The sequence below is a fragment of the Phoxinus phoxinus genome (assembly GCF_949152265.1).
Source record: "Phoxinus phoxinus genome assembly, chromosome: 5".
NCBI lineage: Eukaryota > Metazoa > Chordata > Actinopteri > Cypriniformes > Leuciscidae > Phoxinus > Phoxinus phoxinus.
In genome coordinates, this window is record NC_136880.1 from 43,316,327 (window position 1) to 43,336,618 (window position 20,292).

At 39.7% G+C, this 20,292-nt stretch overlaps 2 protein-coding genes across 2 annotated transcripts; both read right to left on the reverse strand.

The window, feature by feature from the left end:
* Positions 1-5,136: 5,136 nt before the first annotated feature.
* Positions 5,137-9,071, reverse strand: tpgs1 (tubulin polyglutamylase complex subunit 1). The gene is made up of 2 exons (XM_079612972.1): positions 8,668-9,071; positions 5,137-6,800 (listed from the first exon to the last, which is right to left on the reverse strand). The coding sequence occupies exons 1-2, from the start codon at positions 8,922-8,924 to the stop codon at positions 6,263-6,265; spliced, it is 795 nt and encodes a 264-aa protein (XP_079469098.1). The 5' UTR covers positions 8,925-9,071; the 3' UTR covers positions 5,137-6,262.
* A 1,367-nt stretch (positions 9,072-10,438) lies between these two features.
* LOC306998693 (uncharacterized protein) lies at positions 10,439-20,196 on the reverse strand. The gene is made up of 2 exons (XM_079612953.1): positions 19,694-20,196; positions 10,439-14,982 (listed from the first exon to the last, which is right to left on the reverse strand). Exons 1-2 carry the CDS (start codon positions 19,752-19,754, stop codon positions 13,574-13,576), a joined length of 1,470 nt encoding a protein of 489 aa, XP_079469079.1. The 5' UTR covers positions 19,755-20,196; the 3' UTR covers positions 10,439-13,573.
* Positions 20,197-20,292: the final 96 nt, after the last annotated feature.

The following is a 20,292-nucleotide window of genomic DNA, read 5'->3' on the forward strand; positions in this document are numbered from 1 at the left end:
CATATTTCATCATTTATGAAAAACCTTTTATAATCTTGACAAAACACATATTGTCAGAAAGGTCTGAGTCTCAAGGTTGCATATTTTGTGACAGAAGTGATATTTGTACATAAATTATTAATTTGTTACGGCAGAATGTATATAAATAATTTCAATGGAATGTATGTCACCCAGTGGTTATTTTTGGTATTACGCCTAAACAAAATCTCATGGAAACTTCTATTTTTGTGATATCAACTTCAAATTTGGAACACACCTTAGTTAGATATATGGCGTTGATTTTATAGTAATTTTATAGTCAAAAATATTTTTCTAAAATATATATTTTATATAAAAGAAAAAATATTAAGTACAGTATATTTGATTTACTGTAATTTTAAACTTTTATTTTTCATACTTTCATTTTTTGAAGTGCAATAATCTGCTGAGTGTTTTCTTTAATTTACACGGCCATTACATATTTAAAACAGTAATATCCTATACTAAACCTAAACTAATCTGGACAAAATATATCATTTGAAAGTTTACAATCTCTAGTTTACATATTTAGTGACGGGTTTTCAAAATAACTAAGGCGTGTTCAGACCTTTATTTTGAAATAGTGATGAACATGAAAAATCATGAAAGAATGGTAGAAACCTCAGTTTGTTTTCATGCCAAGAGTTCAAAAGATAGCATCCATTCAATTCTTTTAGAAAAAAAGCTCTGAAAATGTTTTAAATATAAAGAAAACAATAATAGATTCAGCATTAGTGATGTGGCGGCGAGCTATAATGCACATACGTGATCTTCTGTGTTTCTTAGAGGTTGAATTCATTTCAAAATCTGCCAAACTTCCAACACTACTTCTGAATAGGATGTCTACTTCATAAATTGTATGAAATTGTAAAAATAATGGTTCAGACTCAAACCACATATGGAGATGGAGGCGCCCTTATATGGGCAGTGATGTCCACTAGTGGAGAAGTGTGGTACTGCGCCCAAACTACATCTCACTGAACGCTCATTTACTGAGATATCAACCTAACATTTGAAACACAACTTGTTCAGATTTTTGATTTTTTTTTGCATTTTTAGAGTCCACCAGGTTTTGAAAATATATATTTTATATAAAATATGAATAATTACATTTTTAACATTGTACATTTTCATAAACTCAAACTTCTATAACTTTTCTGTTTAACTTTCTTAATTTATTTTACTTCTACAAAAATCTGCCAAATGTCTTCTTTAAAACAAGACCAATCTTACATCTATATTCCAAAGCATTCTTGAATTACAACCATTTAAGTTCGGAATGTGCATTTTCATGTATATAAAAAAAAAGGGACAGTAAATGTTTCGATATTTGTGGAGAACTTCATATTTTTTGCAATGTTTGCACAGCAACACTCGCATACGCCGCTTCATTCAGGGCAACATTCAGATAATGACAATATTTCCTGTTAAATACCACAAATGAGTCATTTATGAATGCAACATATGACTCATTTTCAAAAAGGCTAATAAGTATAATGGAGAAAGACTATATAAGAAAAGCTCACACGAGGTGAAGAAACACGTATTTTCAGAAAATTAAGTATCATATATCTTACGTATCAATGCATGTGACTTATCTTTGCTTATTTTCGGATATTTAAATGAAATATGGCAGTGCATTAGCTTACACGAGGACTTAGCTTTCATGTTTTTAACCAAATGTTGCATTCAAATGATGTGTAATTTGATTAAAGACGCTGGATATTTTTTTTAGAGCAACACAAAACATGCAAACACAAAATTAATCAGATCCACTGCCAACACTTACTGAAGTTTGTGCTTCCGGTTCACTCCAATTGATGATGTCACTTCCTGGAGGATGATGTCATTGAGGAAGTGCCTTTTGCTATTTTATTTTATTATTATTGCCAGTCAGGTTGTAATAAATAAACATAATAATAATCTGCATATCAAAATATGCACACTTTTGGATTATTGTAGAAAATAAACTCAGTGACGACAAAAGTTTATGACTATTAAATACTAACATGTTTTGTTTAAAGTGATAATCTTCACGTATGAACACAACTTTTATGAGCTTGTTCACCACAGACCTTATTTCAGGCATTTAAAGTCCCCCTGTGGCGAGAATCCAGCTTTTAATGTTGTTTATATGTGTTTTTAATACGTTTTAAGACAAACCATGTGTATTTTCTTCCTTGAGTATTTTCTGCTTAAAACTGCAGTGAAGACTTGACAAAATCGCTGGTGTTTCTGACGTCACAAACTACCTTGTAACCAATCAGATCAACGTGTGATCGCCAACCAGTGGATCTCTGAGCTGAGTTAGTGAGTAGAGGCGGGGCTCATTTGCATATTCATAGAACCGCGCATACTAAATGAGGCAAGGGTGTCGAGTTACATTGAAGAAATTTTAAGGCATGAAGGAAAAAAACGTTTAAATAGGTCATTTTGGTGATCAATGACGAGTTTTAGGGATAAAATGATTGACTACAGGGGGACTTTAACCAAAAACCCGGTCCAGATGTGCTAAAATGCGAACTTGTTTCTGGGTTTTGTTGTACAATAAATACATCATGGCAGTTGCTAATGTTTATGTGTACTGTCTCTTTAAGAGCGGCAGAGACGCGAGTCCTGTTGTTGAGTGTGTAACTCACACACCCTGTTGAATTATTGACACACACACACACACACAGACTCTCTTTACTTTAATAATGGAGTCAGTCAAACGTCTCTTCACAAGTTTTTAACTGTATAGCGACTTTCTCTGCTCGATCAATTTGAATGTGTGAAGAGCAGAAAGGTCACATTTTTACTCTGGAAACGAATACAATCTCAGAGACAACATTATACAAGCTAAGAGAAAATCACCCAGATTAAAAATAATAATTTCTAAGCCTTAAGAGTCTTAGGTTTCTGAAATTTGTAAAACAAAAAAACATTATGATAAAAAAAAAAAAAACATTTTAATTTTAAATCTGCAGCAAAAAATGAAATTTATATGCAAAAACAAAAAAAAAACAATTCTCAGTTCTGTGGATGATTTTATGAAGCTGATCCATAGATGATAGACGAGGTCTTCAGTAATATATTATACTAATGCAAATAAGACAACAATGAATGAACATTATTCTGTGCAAATTTAGTTACTTTCTTTATTCATGTCTCTGGTGTTATTTTGAACAATTCGTCCGTGCACGTTTTCATAAACGTTCATTAAAATGTTCATCCTTACATTTGTTCAAGTGAAAAAGCAAAGTTTCACATGCAAATACCACAGATGCAGAAGTAAAATGCGGTGTAGGGTGGCTGATCTTATCTCTTTAGTTTCAGAAACACACTGCACTTCCTTAAATGAGGTTTCCCGCACTAATCATGATTTCACTTTGATGGCAATGGGCAAACTGTACACGAAACTGTATTTCTGTCCCTCAGATTGTTAAACAAACACCAAAACAACAAGCAACATGGTTTTTACTGATGTGTAAAATCTTCTACTGGATTATCTCTGACCCTGGATCACAAAACCAGTCATAATACGATCTCATGAAAGTGCGTATCTATACCACGAATGTTATTTCTCGTACCATTAAAGGAACACTCCGACTTTTTGGGACTTTAGCCTATTCTCCTTATCCCCCAGAGTTAGATAAGTCCACACATACCTTTTTCATCTCCGTGCGTGCTATAAGTCTGTTTGACGCACCCACCGCTAGCCTAGCTTAGCACAAAGACTGGATGTAAATGGTTGCAGCTAGCATACTAATCCAAATAAGTGACAAAATAACGCAAACATTTTCCTATTTACATGTTGTGATTTGTAAAAACAAAAAACAAAGTCACATGAGACACAGACATATTTTAACCGTATAAATACTGGGAACTATATTCTCTGAAGGCGCACTGCTACTTGGGCGGAGTGATAACCGCAGCACCTGAGACGCGCCGTGGTGAGGAGCAGAGAGTTTGTTCAGAGCTCCTCACCACGGCGCGTAAATGTAAATAGGAAAATATTTGCGTTATTTTGTCACTTATTTGGATTAGTATGCTAGCTGCAACCATTTACATCCAGTCTTTGTGCTAAGCTAGGCTAGCGGTGGGTGCGTCAAACAGACGTATAGCACGCACGGAGATGAAAAAGGTATGTGTGGACTTATCTAACTCTGGGGGATAAGGTGAATAGGATAAAGTCCCAAAAAGTCGGAGTGTTCCTTTAAATACGCCAAAAATGTTTTTTTGCGTGTAGCCTATATACGCACTGAAAACGCAAAAACTATTTTTGGCGTATTTATGGCACGAGAAATACCATTCGTCGTATACCTACGCACTAATAGCCAACAATAGCCTACATTGTATGGGTCAAAATTATCCATTTTTCTTTTATGCCAAAAATCATCAGGATATTAAATAAAGATCAGGTTCCAGGAAGATATTTTGTAAATATAAACCCACTCTTAAATCGTATGGAACGCCTTCCCAGAAGAGTTGAAGGGTTTGGCCAACTCCATATTAAACCTTATGGATTAATAATGCGATGTCATTAAAGTTCACGTGCGTGTAAAGGCAGACGTCCCAAAACCTTTGGCAATATAGTGTAACATCATCAGTAATTTTGCTTCTCCAGTAAATGTATCTTGTTTTAAGAATGTTTTGGATATTGGTGCTGGAAAATAAGACAGAAATATGAAAATAAAAAAATGTATTTTTCTGACGCCATTGGCAGATATTTCTTCTTGTTTTAAGCACAAACTCTCTTAATTTCGATACATTTTCCAAGACTAAACATCTTCAGTCATTATGCGTCTTGATTTAAAGGAACACTTCACTTTTTTTGGAAATAGGCTCATCTTCCAGCTCCCCGAGACAGTTTTACCGTTTTCTAATCCGTTCAGCCGATCTCCGGGTCTGGCGGTAGCACGTTTAGCATAGCTTAGCATAGATCATTGAATATCACTAGACCGTTAGCATCTCTCTCAAAAAAAATTACCAAAGAGTTTCGATATTTTTCATATTTAAAGCTTGACTCTTCTGTAGTTACATCGTGTACTAAGACCGACAGAAAATAAAAAGTTGTGATTTTCTAGGCCAATATGACTAGAAACTATCCTCTCATTCCTGCGTAATAATCAAGGAACTGCTGGATCAATTTCATTTTTATTTCAGCTTAAAATATCTTACATCGCGTGTCTTTGCCGACCTCATGTGGAAAATAATAATATAACATGATATTTTATGACTTGTCTAGATGGCCTTATAGCTCTATATTCCACTGGGTCCTAAAGTCAGTTATGTTCAGTATGCATTCAGATACACATGCAGATATATTTTTTTTAAATGATAAAGTTTTAGTATTTTTAGTATGAATTTTGAGAATTTTTAGGTTTTTCTATGTGAACTGAAGCATTCCTCACATTCATTCCTGAGGGGCTCAAATTGACCCGCGAGGATTTGTTACTTTTTTAAATTTCAACCACAAAACTTCTCAAATCCATTTAATTTTCTCTCTGTGTGTGTGTGTGTGTGTGTGTGTGTGTGTGTGTGTGTGTGTGTGTGTTCGTGGTTCAAGTGCAACAAAAATCCTAGGGTCTTGGACTCATAGATCTACATAATAAAGGCTAGATGTCTTACGGCGGAGTCTCTAACGTCATCACTGGCGGCCATCTTGTCACAGGCAAGCGTTCTGGCGGGCTCTGTGGTTCCTGATGTACGGTGATGATCCGCACGAACACAAATACTCTTATCTCGCTAAAATCTTGACGGATTTACAAACGGTTTGGTTTCTTACAAACGTTATTAACGCGGCTATAATTCTGGATGCTTGAACATGTTGATATATTATAATTATTCATAAGTACGCAGTGTCATAACTACATCTCTGGCGTTTATAACAAACCAACCCGTTTGAAAATCGGTAGACAATTCAGCAAGTTATGGTTATTTATAAAGTACATGCACCATTAAAACACAGTGTTACGAGTGAGCGAGCTGACTGTGACAAGATGGCCGCCAGGTGCCGACGTCGACCTCCATTGGCCAGAAGCGCGGACGAGACATCTAGCCTTTATTATGTATATCTATGCTTGGAGCCCTCTGATGAACACGGATGAGTTTTGGGTAATATTGACCAGCGTGTTTTTTGTTACTTTTTAAAAATTCAACTACAATTTTTGTTTGATAGTGTATTTGTGGTTGAAGTGTCTTGAACCCCTCTGATGAGTTTCACGTCAAAATGATCCGAGGGAAGGAAAATACACCTTTCCACTCAGGTCACCATTCGCACTCGAGCGATGAACAGCGCGGCGGCGGCGTCTTCGAACTCCTGCGCGTCCATGACGGGATTCTCCCGCTGATTCCCGGGATGAGCCTCCGCCATGGCCTTCGCCACTTCACCGGGAGAGATCTTGGCACTGGCCTCCAGGTACCGGCCCACGTCGTCCCCATCCGCGGTCTCCAGCGCCTCGCGGAGCGTCTCCAGCACCGCCTGACCCAGCGCTCTCTCCGCCGGCCGGTCCGAGGCGCTCGCCACCGACCCGTACAGGCACTGGGAGGCCCGGATGTAGTCGGAGAACACGGCGCAGGTCAGGACGCCCTGCCGGAAGAGCTCGAAGGGCACGGACTCGTGGTCGTGGCACTGGACGCGGCGCAGGAGCGGAGCCGCGGTCGAGCCGGAGAGTCCGCCTTCGCTGCACAGGCACCGGAGCATCTCGGTGTAGAGACGGCCGCGGACCCCGACGACACCGGCGCCGCGATCACGGGTCAGCAGATCGAACGCCGTGCGCGTGTTACTGTTGAACGCTGATCTGCAGGGAGAGACAGAATCAAGAGCTCAAACTGAGGGTACGGTTACCGTGTTTTCCGGACTATAAGTCGCTCCGGAGTCTTCAGTCAAAAAATGCGTCATGAAGAGGAAAAAAACATATATAAGTCGCACTGGACTATAAGTCGCATTTATTTAGAAATTGATTTCACAAAATCCAAGACCAAGAACAGACATTTAATCTGGAAAGGTTATTCAGCTGCACAACAGCACACAGAACAACAGCTGAATAGTGTCCGGTGTGTTAGCGTAACACATTAACAGTTATTCAGCTACACAACAGCATAAAGAACATATAGAGGCTGAATATGCTAAACTATCATTAGCCAGCGAGTCCAACAAGTTACCGGTCAGCAAGTTCACCAAGCTCCCGATCTCACTCCACAACACTGAATACATTGAGTTCTTCCTCGGTGTCGCTTCTGAACAACTCCGCTAACTAGAGCGCCCTCTCGCGGCTGCAGACGGTAATGTTTTCTCTTGCTTCATCTCAGTCAGTATGAATTATTTTGATATATTAGTCGCACCTGACTATAAGTCGCAGGACCAGCCAAACTATGAAAAAATACGGTAATAACTTCTTTTAGTGAATCTGTTTGAGATCTAATTAATGCTAGATGTTTTGATATAAATTACACACGTGGCATCTGAGGACTATTTTTTCATTTTCCAAAAGTCCTCAGATGCCATGTCTGTCATTTATTCCTCATTTTTCTCAGTTATTTTGCTTTATTTCCAGATCCAATCATAGGCTCGTTCTTACGCACTAGAGCTCTTTCGCACATGCGCACTCTTCAAAAAAACGGTGCTTTAAATCTAACGACAAACTATTGAAACTACTGAATATCGCACTGGTTATGTGAGTGCAGGAGCTGGTTCAACTAATAAATCGATTTTTTTGTTAAGTCGACTAACCGTTAGTCGACTACAAGAGGTACAACTAAAAACGTAAAACTTTTTAGGCGTTTTGGCCGTTCGTTTACTCGACAATGGCGTTTTTGGTGCCTGAAAATGCAAACTTTTGAAAACGGGTTTCAAAGTACAAGTTTTTGGAAACGGTCTCTGTGTAAACAACACAAACACGAATTTGTGAAAACGATGATGTGAATATGCGTATTACATGTTCAGTCTATAGTGTTTCATCGCCATCTACTGGCCTGGGAGCAGAATACAGCGTTTTTAGTCATTTTCGCGGATGGTGTCGTCTGTACGCGGAGAACTCAAAGGAAAAACTTCTCCGTTTTAAGCATATCGCTTGTCGTGTAAACGTAGCCTGAATCTCAACAAGAGAATCGCACTAGTTATGTGTGTGCAAGAACTAAATAAATATCTCCACCAGAGTTTTATATATTAAATATGACAAATAATAATGAAAAAATAAATAAAAAAAGATTCCTCTCTTGGCTTAGAGAGAGAGAGAGAGAGAGAGAGAGAGAGAGAGAGAGAGAGAGAGAGAGAGAGAGAGAGAGAGAGAGAGAGAGAGAGAGAGAGAGAGAAAACTCCACTGTGGCTTAAAAATATAATTAATTAAATATTAAATAGCAATAAATAAATAAAATAATTATACATAGATAGATAAATACAGCAAAATAAAAATAAATGTATCATGTCTAAAAGAGATAGATAAAATAAAAATATAAATAAAATGAACTTCTCAACCATGTCTTAAAAAGATAGGCTTATTAATCAAATGTAAAAATATCAATGCAATACAATTAAATAACACTGAAATATATAATAAAGCAACAACAAAAAAAGCTCTTATAGCCTAAAAGAGATAAATAATAGCAGTAATAATGAAATAAAATAATAATACATAATAAAGAAAAAATTAGAGTGTAAAATCAGACCTTTGTGAGTGATGCGCCAGACTCAGGTTCCAGAGCGCGCGACTCACGGCCTGGTGCTCCGGGCCTGCGTCATCATCCTGCGCAGAGAGATGCGCGAAGTGTTCGGCCAGGAACCCGACGGGGTCGCGCGGCCTGGACTCCAGCAGTGTGAGCAGAGAAGACCCGAGAAGCGCGCTCACGCCAGACTCACAGGCGAACGCGCCGTCAAGCTCACAGCTGCCCGACATCGCGACGCCCGCGCGACGCTTCTCCGCCATCTTACAACATCATCGCATTTGCATATAATAACAGAAATGATCTCCGGGAACGGTCTGACTCGGCAGCCACACAAACAGTCCAAATACAGTTGCTATGGACACATGATGATGATGATGATGACGGAGCAGATCAGCTGACCAGTGTGTGTGTGTGTGTGTGTGTGTGTGTGTGTGTGTGTGTGTGTGTGTGTGTGTGTGTGTGTGTGTGTACCTGATCTTCCCGCAGGTGCCGCTTTTATTTTATAAATAAATAAACGTTAAAGTACTATTAAAAACGGAATATTAGCACCCAACTAGTAAATCAGGGGTTTTCAATCTTTTAGATTCATCAATGTTTTATAAACACTCATTTTTAAGCTCAAACTCACTTCATTTTGATACAGTTTTCATTAAACAAGACAGATAATAATATCTTTAGTCATTTTTCTTCTCCAGTAAATGTATCTTGATGTAAGAATGCTTAGATTTTTGTACAAAAGTTTTTTTTTAATTCAAGACAAAATGTTATTTTATTTTTTATTGCCAGTCAGATTAATCAATAAACATGTTAATAATAATTGCATATCAAAATATGTAGGCCTACACTTTGTTGAACTATTGAAGCTTGTTATAAAATACATTTAAAAAAAGATTATGACTTTTTATCTCACAATTCTGACTCTTTTTTTTTTATCTCGCAGTTTCCAAAATTGCAAGTTTATAATCACAATTCAGAGGAAAAAAGTCAGAATTGTGAAATAAAAAACAACTTTTTATTTTTATTCTGTGGCGGAAACGAGCTTTCATAATTGAACAGGCATAAAACCGTAGACTGTAAAAAATAAATAAAATTAAAATTAAACCGAAATGAAATAAAAGACTTGTGTTTGTTAAAGGGGTTTTACACTAAACACTTACGAGATGAAATTGAAGTCAAACCTGTAAATCTCACTCTCAGAAGAAAAGGTTCTATAAAAGTTTTCTAATTTTAATTAAATTTCATGAATTAAGCAACTCATAAACTTGATCATGTTGTAAATGAATGTTAACGCATTTCCTCTAGTGGAAGCGGTCGGTACTGCAGCCGGACACGATATCACTGAAACCCATTTGGATCACAAAGATTCATAGCTTTGATTTTCTCACAGTTTTAGAGTAAAACATGTTTAAAAATAGTATGTTTGTTCATTTTGCGTAATAAAAAACAATCATATCAGCAATAATCTGCCAGGTATAGTCATAAAAAGAGACCAAACTTTAATCTGTGCTCCAAAACACATTTTAAGTGGGAAATTAAATGTTTAGGTCTGTGCTCAAAAAAGTGACAGTTATAAGTGGATTATACCTGTTGCATAAATATAATTTAGTACCATAAATCCCCTAAAAATACAAAAAAAAAAAAAAAAAAACATTATCAAGCTAAAATATAGTACATTCATTGAATTAATCATTTTTGAGGTTAACATGCAATTGAACATTTCTTTAGTGAACCTTTTTTCTAAGAGTGTCACTGAAAACACACACGAGGACGAGTAAACGGTGGCAGATGATAATAATCACTTTAATGAGCTCATTGTTTCTGCCTAAAAATGAATACATGACATTAGCTAACTGAGTGATGATGAACACTTCTGAAATACATAACGTTACACAGTCACCTCTGATATAGACACATGCATTTTCTGTAAAGCTGCTTTAAAGCGGTACTTGTTGTGAAACGCGCTATACACAAATGTGAATTGAATTGAATTGATGCTGATTTTTAGGTAAACTGTCCCTTTCAAAGCTTGATTTTTCCCTCCTATCTCATATTTTTTCCATCATCATGTCCTTTCAGGAACTTTGATACATAATTTGAGAAAGCAAAAGTCTTTATATTTCCATTTTCTTCACTTACACATATGGACCACAAAACCAGTCACATGGGTAAATTTCCATTGATGTGTGGTGTGTTAGGATAGGACAATATTTGGTCGAGACACAACTATTGAAAATCTGGAATCTGAGGAGCAAAAAAATCTAAACATTGAGAAAATCTCCTTTAAAGTTGTGCATTTATGTTCACGATTGTGCTGCATTCACTCACAGAAATACATGTTTTATATATTTACGGTAGGACATTTACTAAATATCTTCATGGAACATGATCTTAATATCCTCATGATTTTTGGCATAAAAGAAAAATGGATAATTTTGACCCATACGATGTATAGTTATTGCCACAGATATACCCGTGCGGCTCCAGACTGGTGCTGTGGTCCAGGGTCACAATATAATATGTAAGGCATAATACATGGCTAGCTGTGCATTAAATGATTTTATAGTTACGTATTCTAAATGTATTAATGTCTTCAAGCCATGCAATGGATTAATTAGGCTAGCCGTTTATCTCCGTAATAAACATAATTAACCAAGGGTAAAAAAAAAAAAAAAAAAAAAAAAACTCCAAACAATTGATTTTACTAAACATAAGAACTACTTACTTCGGTAAAATCCACCATAAAAGTACATAGAATAAACAAAACAATGTCCTATATTTGGATTTCGCGATCTGATCGCAGAAGTCCGCGTGGTCTCATGTAGTGTCATTCTAGACACGCTGCTTTAAATTAAAGATATGCGATCTACTATTTAGTGTTTACTAATGTTTTGTGAAGTTACAAACCAAAACGTGGAGCAAAAGCATAGTGTATAATGTTTACATGAGCATTTAAATTAAACAAACATTCGCGACACATTTAACATTGTTCAAATTACATCTACAAATGGTACCAAAGAAATACAGGGAAAACCAAACATACCTCGCTCTGCTTGCCAAATAAAGGATACTAAAACTTAAAGCTTGAACCATTTTCTCAAGCTTGTTAGCTCAAGAACAAACGTGAAAATACCAAGTGTGTATCCATCCGCCGGAAACCGAAGCCTCTCCGGGCGCCGCCATTGTAGCGGACCCCCACCTGCTGTTAGCACTCCATTGACTCCCATTCATTTTGGCGTCACTTTGACAGCGAATAACTTTACATCTGAGGCGTTTAAAGACTCCATTTGTCCATTATTTATTTCTAAAGAAACACGAAAATGTATAAAAGGCTCCATTACCTTGTACCTTACGGTATGGCCCCGTAGAAGCCGGTTTTGTAAAAATAGGCTAGCGATTGCGTCATAACCACGCGACTCTCTGTCGCACAGCAGAGAAATGACCGTATAGACCGGCGGAGAAGCTCACGGGCGATCGGGGGACGTGGAGGCATAAAGTCCGATAAAGTCATGGGAGAAGCCCACAGAGAGAGATAAAGTTGCTCCTGCTGCTAGCTCATGGACAGCTAATGCTCACGCTCTCCGTCTCTGTGAGATTCGTAAGAGAATGATTCAGATTTCTCTCGGCACAGCTACCAGAAGACTGACAGCTGTCAGACACACGTCACTAAGCTCAGTTTGAGTCTGCGCAGTTCGCCTGGCGATCAGGAAGTGATGCTTCTAATGGGCTTCACTTTTCTCCGTTGAAAACTATGGGGTCGCTGTGTCCATCTTATATACTGTCTATGGAAAATACTCTTGCTCTGTTTCCTTCCCCTTATATCCCCAATATTTCTACTTCGCCATCTAGTGGTGACGCCAAGCGAAACAAATAAAAGGGGAAGGTTATTACACAAATACTTGATATAGTTAGTTTGGTCTCTAACAGAAACAAAACATGCTTGTTGTATTCGGCTAGTTCAACGATATATGTCGTTCTGTTACGTAATATGATTAGGTACTATACGGTTATCCGGACCACACGTGTGTCTTTTAGTTCCGTAAAGTCCGTATAGTCATCCCTGATTGGTCTTAACCCCAGTGACGGGTAGGTTTAGGGGCGGGGTTAGGGGTAGGCCATCGTGTGATTGGTCTTAACCCCAGTGACGGGTAGGTTTAGGGGCGGGGTTAGGGGTAGGCCATCGTATGATTGGTCTTAACCCCAGTGACGGGTAGGTTTAGGGGCGGGGTTAGGGGTAGGCCATCGTGTGATTGGTCTTAACCCCAGTGACGGGTAGGTTTAGGGGTGGGGTTAGGGGTAGGCCATCGTGTGATTGGTCTTAACCCCAGTGACGGGTAGGTTTAGGGGCGGGGTTAGGGGTAGGCCATCGTGTGATTGGTCTTAACTTCAGTGACGGGTAGGTTTAGGGGCGGGGTTAGGGGTAGGCCATCGTGTGATTGGTCTTAACCCCAGTGACGGGTAGGTTTAGGGGCGGGGTTAGGGGTAGGCCATCGTATGATTGGTCTTAACCCCAGTGACGGGTAGGTTTAGGGGCGGGGTTAGGGGTAGGCCATCGTGTGATTGGTCTTAACCCCAGTGACGGGTAGGTTTAGGGGCGGGGTTAGGGGTAGGCCATCGTGTGATTGGCCTTAACCCCAGTGACGGGTTTATGAAAATCGAGACCAAAATTAAAAGCACTTCTTAAGTGATGATAACTCGCATTTGCCAGTTTAAATCTCACAATTCTGAGAAAAGAAGTCAGAATTGCGATATATAAACTCGCAATTGTGAGATAAAAAGTTGCAATTATCTTTTCAAATGTTTACTTCTGTGGCTGAAACAAGCTTCCATGCAAACAAGCTTAACTAATACTGAGAAAAAAACTTCATAATCTTGATTCGTGAACTCCTCTTGGTTGTCAATCATGAACGCATCACTGAACGCAACACTGCGCCATCGCCGCCAGCTTTATGGACGCAGATCTCACCGCAACCACAGCGACGCTCCCGAATAAACTCCCTCCTTCCGTCGCTCCAGCGCCGAGCAAAGTGGCCAAAATCTGTCCGGATAATCCGGCTTGGACGGCGGGAGCCGCCGGGAACAGGAACGCCAGGAGCGCGGGAGCGTACGCGGCTCCGGCCCCCAGCATAAACATGCACAGCATTATCAACAGCTTCATGTTGCGTTTTGTGAAAAGCTCAAAGTTCTGCACCTCTTCCTTCACTCTCCTCTCCTCCTCTTCCTCGGCCCAGATGTCCAACTCCCTCTTTTCTTTATCCACTCTTCCCAGCCTCTCCATCTCGTCCTCCATCTCTCGTTCCTGAAATCTCCACATGTTCTCCTGTTCTCTCTGCAGAGACGCTCTGAAGCGCTTCAGCCTCGCAGGGATCGCTCGCGCGTTCTGCTCCTCTTTCTTTATATCCGTCTCAATCTGTTTAATCCGGTTTTCCAAGCGCTTCTTCCTTCTCTCCGCGTCGTCCCTCTCTTCCTTCACGAACGCAAGAAACGAACGCAATTGATCATCCGCCATTTTCCGGACCTCCTTCTCGATTTTCTTCATTCGTTCGGCTCGGTCAGCTTGCAGTTTCGAGTCTATTATCTTCTGCGCCTCCGTCATCACTTCCATGATTTGACTGTTGAAGTGACAGTTGTGGTTTAGAGCGAGTATCTCATCGACTCTTTGCAGGAGTCGACTCACTTGATCCGGGTTTGTAGGGTTTGTGTTGTTGAAAGCCACGAATCGCCTCCCGAATCTCTCCACGAGCTCCTGCACTTTCTTATTTTGTCTTAAAACAAAGCTATCAATGGACTCTCCTCTGAGTTTATCGGCGTGGGAGAATAGGAGGATGGTGTGATGAGTGACGTCCTCGTGAAACATCTCCAGGATCATTTCTACGGTGCGTCGTTGCTCGTCTGTGAAGCGCTCTATCGGCACCACCAGGAGAAACGCATGCGGACCCGGAGAACACAACGCCAGGCAACGGATCACTTCTTCTTGTAGTTCGTCACCTGTCAAGTCTGTGTCAAAAAACCCCGGAGTGTCGATAAGAACCAGCTCTCGCTCCTCCACCGTTGCTCTCTCTCGCTTGCACTCTTTCGTGACCGAGCCCATGCTCAACCCGTCATCAAAGCACTTCTTTCCCAAGATGGTGTTTCCCGTCGCGCTCTTCCCCGCACCGGTTTTCCCCAGCAGAACCAGACGCAGTTCACTCGGCGCTGGATTTATTGTGCACTGGGGATGGTCGTTGTCAAATGGAGCTAGCGAGTTTTGAGCGGGTCTCCGCCTCACGTTTGGGTTTCCGCTGGAGCTCGTCCACTGATCACTGCGTGGCATCTTTGCTCCTGAGGAAAAAACAAACTGTTGAGAAAACTAATAACCCAGCCGACAGGGAACGATCTCATGAACACCTCTCACAGTTACGAAATAAACGTTCGTTATAACTCTCCTTCAGCAGAGGTGTAAAGAGTACCTTACTTGAGTAATGCACAGATACCTTACAGCAGGGGCGGAGCCAGACGATGTAAACATTCGGTGCTTAGTCCAAACCTATGGGGGTCCGGGGGCATATTCCCCCGGGGAGATTTTTTTCCCATTTACGTCAGCTAAATGCACTATTTTTCAGGCTGTTTGAGATAATAGAATGCCTAAAAATCTATACACTAGCTGGGAAAATGATGATAGTTAGGCCTACTCAAAAAAAAAAAAAAAAACTGGACGCGTAAACGCGTCTTCACATTGACTTAAAGGTAGGGTAGGTAAGAATTGTCTAAAGAACTTTTTTTCAAATTGGCTTAAACTGTCTTTATATACCAATACATCATTAAAATGCAAGTACTTTGAAAAAGAGAGTATAAAGATTGAGTGACTCTAGTGTATTTAAAGGGTTAGTTCACCCAAAAATGAAAATAATGTCATTAATGACTCGCCCTCATGTCGTTCTAAGCCCGTAAGACCTCCGTTCTTCTTCGGAACACAGATTAAGATATTTTAGATTTAGTCCGAGAGCATTCTGTCCCTCCATTGAAGCTGTATATACAGTATACTGTCCATGTCCATAAAGGTAATAAAGACATCATCAAAGTAGTCCATGTGACATCAGTGGGTTAGTTAGAAGTTTTTGAAGCATCGAAAATACTTTTTGGTCCAAAAATAAAACAAAATAAGACTTTATTCCGCATTGTATTCTCTCCCGGGTCTGTTGTCAATCCTTCACAGTGACGCTGATGGCGTAAGACGATGATGACGTGTTATCTGGTGCGCCCGAGCTTCGTTTACAGTCTGAGGGAGACGCACGCTATATTCAAGCTATTCTACATTGTTTGCGTGGATATCATTTTTTTGATGGTGCGTAAATGTGCATGTCGCGGATGAGACACTTTTACAGCGTGCGTTTCCCTCAGTCTATAAATGAAGCTCGGGCGCACCGAATAACACGTCATCAGCGTCTTACGCCATCAGCGTAACTGTGAAGGATTGACAACAGACCCGGGAGAGAATACAATGCTGAATAAAGTCTTATTTTGTGTTATTTTTGGACCAAAAAGTATTTTCGATGCTTCAAAAACTTCTAACTAACCCACTGATGTCACATGGACTACTGTGATGATGTGTTTATTACCTTTATGGACATGGACAGTATACTGTATATACAGTTTCAATGGAGGGACAGAATGCTCTCGGACTAAATCTAAAATATCTTAAACTGTGTTCCGAAGATGAACGGAGGTCTTACGGGCTTAGAACGACATGAGGGTGAGTCATTAATGACATTATTTTCATTTTTGGGTGAACTAACCCTTTAATCTTCAAAAAACACAGCTCATTAATTCCTACCGGGACGAAACAAGTGATTGGCTTGCGCGACTGTCACTCTCTGTCGCCATGACTACCGCCGCTATTACTGGCTCCGCCCACGTGCGCGCAGTCGCGCACCCGTTTTTAGGCGGGAGTGAATGGAATTAATGAGCTGTGTTTATTGAAGATTAAATACACTAGAGTCACTCAGTTTTTTATACTCTCTATTTCAGAGTACTTGCATTTTAATTATGTATTGGTATATAAAGACAGTTTAAACAAATTTGAATAAAAGTTTTTTAGACAATTCTGACCTACCCTACCTTTAAACATTGAAATCACTCGCGCCAGACGCTCTATTCGTGTTTGGTGTGAACGCAGCACACTTGTCCGCGGTTCGTCCAACGCTGCTTCTGAATCTCTCTCCGGCCGGTGAGGTTTACTGTTAGTGTTCCATATAAAAAACGTTATGTCCATATTAACTTCAGCCGTTAGCCAGTAAGCTCGCTACGACGCCGGTGTAACATACAACAGCCCACCAGCCCCTGATGACAACGACGAAGAAGAAGATTTATATTCTTCGTTAGTTTTTATTGGCGGTTGGCAAACAAGCTGAGTGATGCGCGATGCATTACCGTCCGCCACCACGCACGGTGATAGAGCTTTTGTTTCATTTTTTGCCGCTCCAGTCAGTAAGACTGAGAGGAAATGAAACAAAGTTGAAGTTATTTTAAAAAACCTAAAAGATTCGGGGCTTTTGACAAAACATTCGGGGCTTAAGCCCAATTAGCCCACCCCTAGCGCCGCCCCTGCCTTACAGCAAACATTACTCCATTACAAGTTCCAAGTCACCAAATTCAATAGACTTGAGTAAAAGACACACACCGTGTCCGAACTACACGTGGCGCCGCGCGATAAAATCCGTCTTTGTTTCAGAGTTTTTGTCCTAATCAGCCGCGACGGCGACACGCGGCGATTCTACTTTAGAAACGGTTTCTATTTTTCTGCGGCGTCGCTATGGAAACAACAAACACAAAGTGTGGCACTGATAATCTCAGGTGCTGTTTATGTGCTTTATTTAATGTTAAAAGCGGGTCATGTGACTTTGAATATCATTTAGTGCTCCAGCTTTGAGCTGTAGAAGCAACACTGGAGAATTCACCTCAGATCTTGAAATTAAACAAATGGAAACAAGAACGTTCAAACTGTGAACAAACAAGTGTATTCTTTGACAACGATTGTTTTAGTAACTCAGTATGTATTTGAATAATGTTTAAATGGTGTAATATTTGTGAATTTGATTATGTAGCTACTTATTCATTTTCTTGCGAGTGCCGTCAGGATTACTCTCTTGTACCGTGCACTCGAGACTCCGCCCACACGCTATTCTGATTGGCTGTGCACTCGCCGTGAGACTCCGCCCACACACTGTTTTGATTGGCTGTGCACTCGCCGCGAGACTCCGCCCACACACTATTCTGATTGGCTGTGAACTCGCAGCGAGACTCCGCCCACACGCTGTTCTGATTGGCTGTGCACTCGCCGCGAGACTCCGCCCACACACTGTTTTGATTGGCTGTGCACTCGCCGCGAGACTCCGCCCACACGCTGTTCTGATTGGCTGTGCACTCACCCCGAGACTCCGCCCACACGCTGTTCTGATTGGCTGGGAGTATTGATTGATTTTTACATTTTGACGCATCTCTGAGTCGTGTCTACTAAATAATTTGTTGCTGGAATCTTTTCGCATCCCGTCTGGTTAAGACACGGTGTTAGAGTATCTGATTTTAATAGTAGCCTAGGCCTTCTTAAATATTTTACTACAAATACTACAGTTTTTGTACATTTGTGTCCACTTTGGACCTATGTGTAACTTTTTTTTTTAAATTGACGCACAGCACAAGGGTTAATGATTACACTCACTCATTAACACAGTCACTTGCCGCCACCTACTGGCGGTTTTAGTTTCATATTTCAAAAGTAACCTATTATTTATTTTTTCCATTCATTTACATTTAGTCATTTAGCAGACGCATTTTATCCAAAGCGACTTACAACTGAGGAATAAAGCAAGCGAGTCATCGAGAAGAGGCAAAAACAACGCAAGAAGTTTATTGATGTTTATTGATTTTTGATTGGTATTATTGATTTATTTAATTTTTCTTATGTTATTCGGTTTGCCTTGTGCTTCCTTCTATTTAGATTTTTTTTGTGATAACACTATGAATGTGTGGATGATTGTGGTATGAATGCATGGAGAGGTGGGTGGGGGGTTTGAAGCTTGTCTTGTCAGTTTACTCTGTAATAAAAAAAAAAAATAAAAAAAATAAAAACAACGCAAGAAGTGTTTAAAATACAGAGTTCAGGCATTGCTCAGAGTAGCAGAAGCCAGACAAGGGAGGATTAAAATGAAAGGAAAGGATTTTTTCTTTCTTTCTGTTTAGTGCTCACGGAAGAGATGTGTTTCCAGATGTGTTTTGAATGCAGTGATTCTGGACGAGGGTGGAACCGGGAATGAGAGTGTTCTGGAGAGCACATCCTTCATCGATCGCAGGCTTCATTTCATCTTTCTACATTAAAATGTTAACATTAATCTCTTAACATAATGTATGCAATCATAATTGGTGTGTAACTTCATCCGTGCCACGTCTGAGTCTGCATTAAACAATAGGCGTTTGGCAATAGATGATAATAGCCATACAGTGTCTTTTTATTCGGATTTAATTTATTAATTAAATGATAAAATAAAAAAAGTACACTTATTCTTTGAATAAGTCGTCATTATGAATAACAAAATTATGAAATCCTAGTGGTTTTTGGGACAACTAACCCTTTAGCCTATCGCTAGTTTGTTTGTATTAACACACACACACACACACACACACACACACACTTTTAAGCTACGTCACCACCACTGGTAAACACAACTACAAGCTAGCTACTTATATACTTTATTATTTCTAGTTTAAAAGAAGGCTATGTCTGAATACACTTCTTTTGTGAGGGTGACATTTAATAAACTGCATGTTTTAAACGTTCATAGAGCAAGATATTACGTTTTCATAATAACTTAATGGGAAACGTTCTGAAAACGTGTTTTTGTTTGCTAGATGAACACGGATATATTTCAATTATTCGTGATTTATAGTTCACTGTGAAAAATACACAACCATAAACAATGATCAAAACAAACAAATCATGAATCGCTAAATACAACAATGTAAAAATGCATCTAATGAATAACTGATCTTTGATTACCTTGGTTGGACATGTTTTCAGCTTGTTCCTCGGCGTGTGTGTGTGTGTGTGTCATGATCATGATGGGCAGGAGACTTTCACAGAAACGAAACTTAACCCGAACTCACATTCTGACGCATTTGATCTCCGTTACTCACAAAATAATATTTAGTACTGACTGCATGCATGGTATTAAATATATATATAAGCATTCATATTTAAGTATACACTTGTAATAAATGCAAATAAGGGTTTGTTACATGACGTGTTTTTCTCCAGTTTGCATCCACCAGAGGGACACAATCCTGTTTCAGAAATCAACGGACATCAAAGATTATTTGCTTGCAAAGATCGGTATTCACATATTGTACCCTGTGCATTTACACATTTACTTTACTCGTTTACAGAGTATTACGGTATTCACGCGCACTGTAATTTAGACCCGGTGGACATGATTCAGCTTTTTTTAATCGCTTTTTTGAGGGCCTAAACATGCTCGAAAACTCATGAAACTTTGCACACGCGTAGTAGCGGTGAACATCTGCGTGTGATATGGGTTTCAGAATTGGGTGGGGCAACATGGCTCAATAGCGCCCCCTACAATATTTTGACGAAGTGCC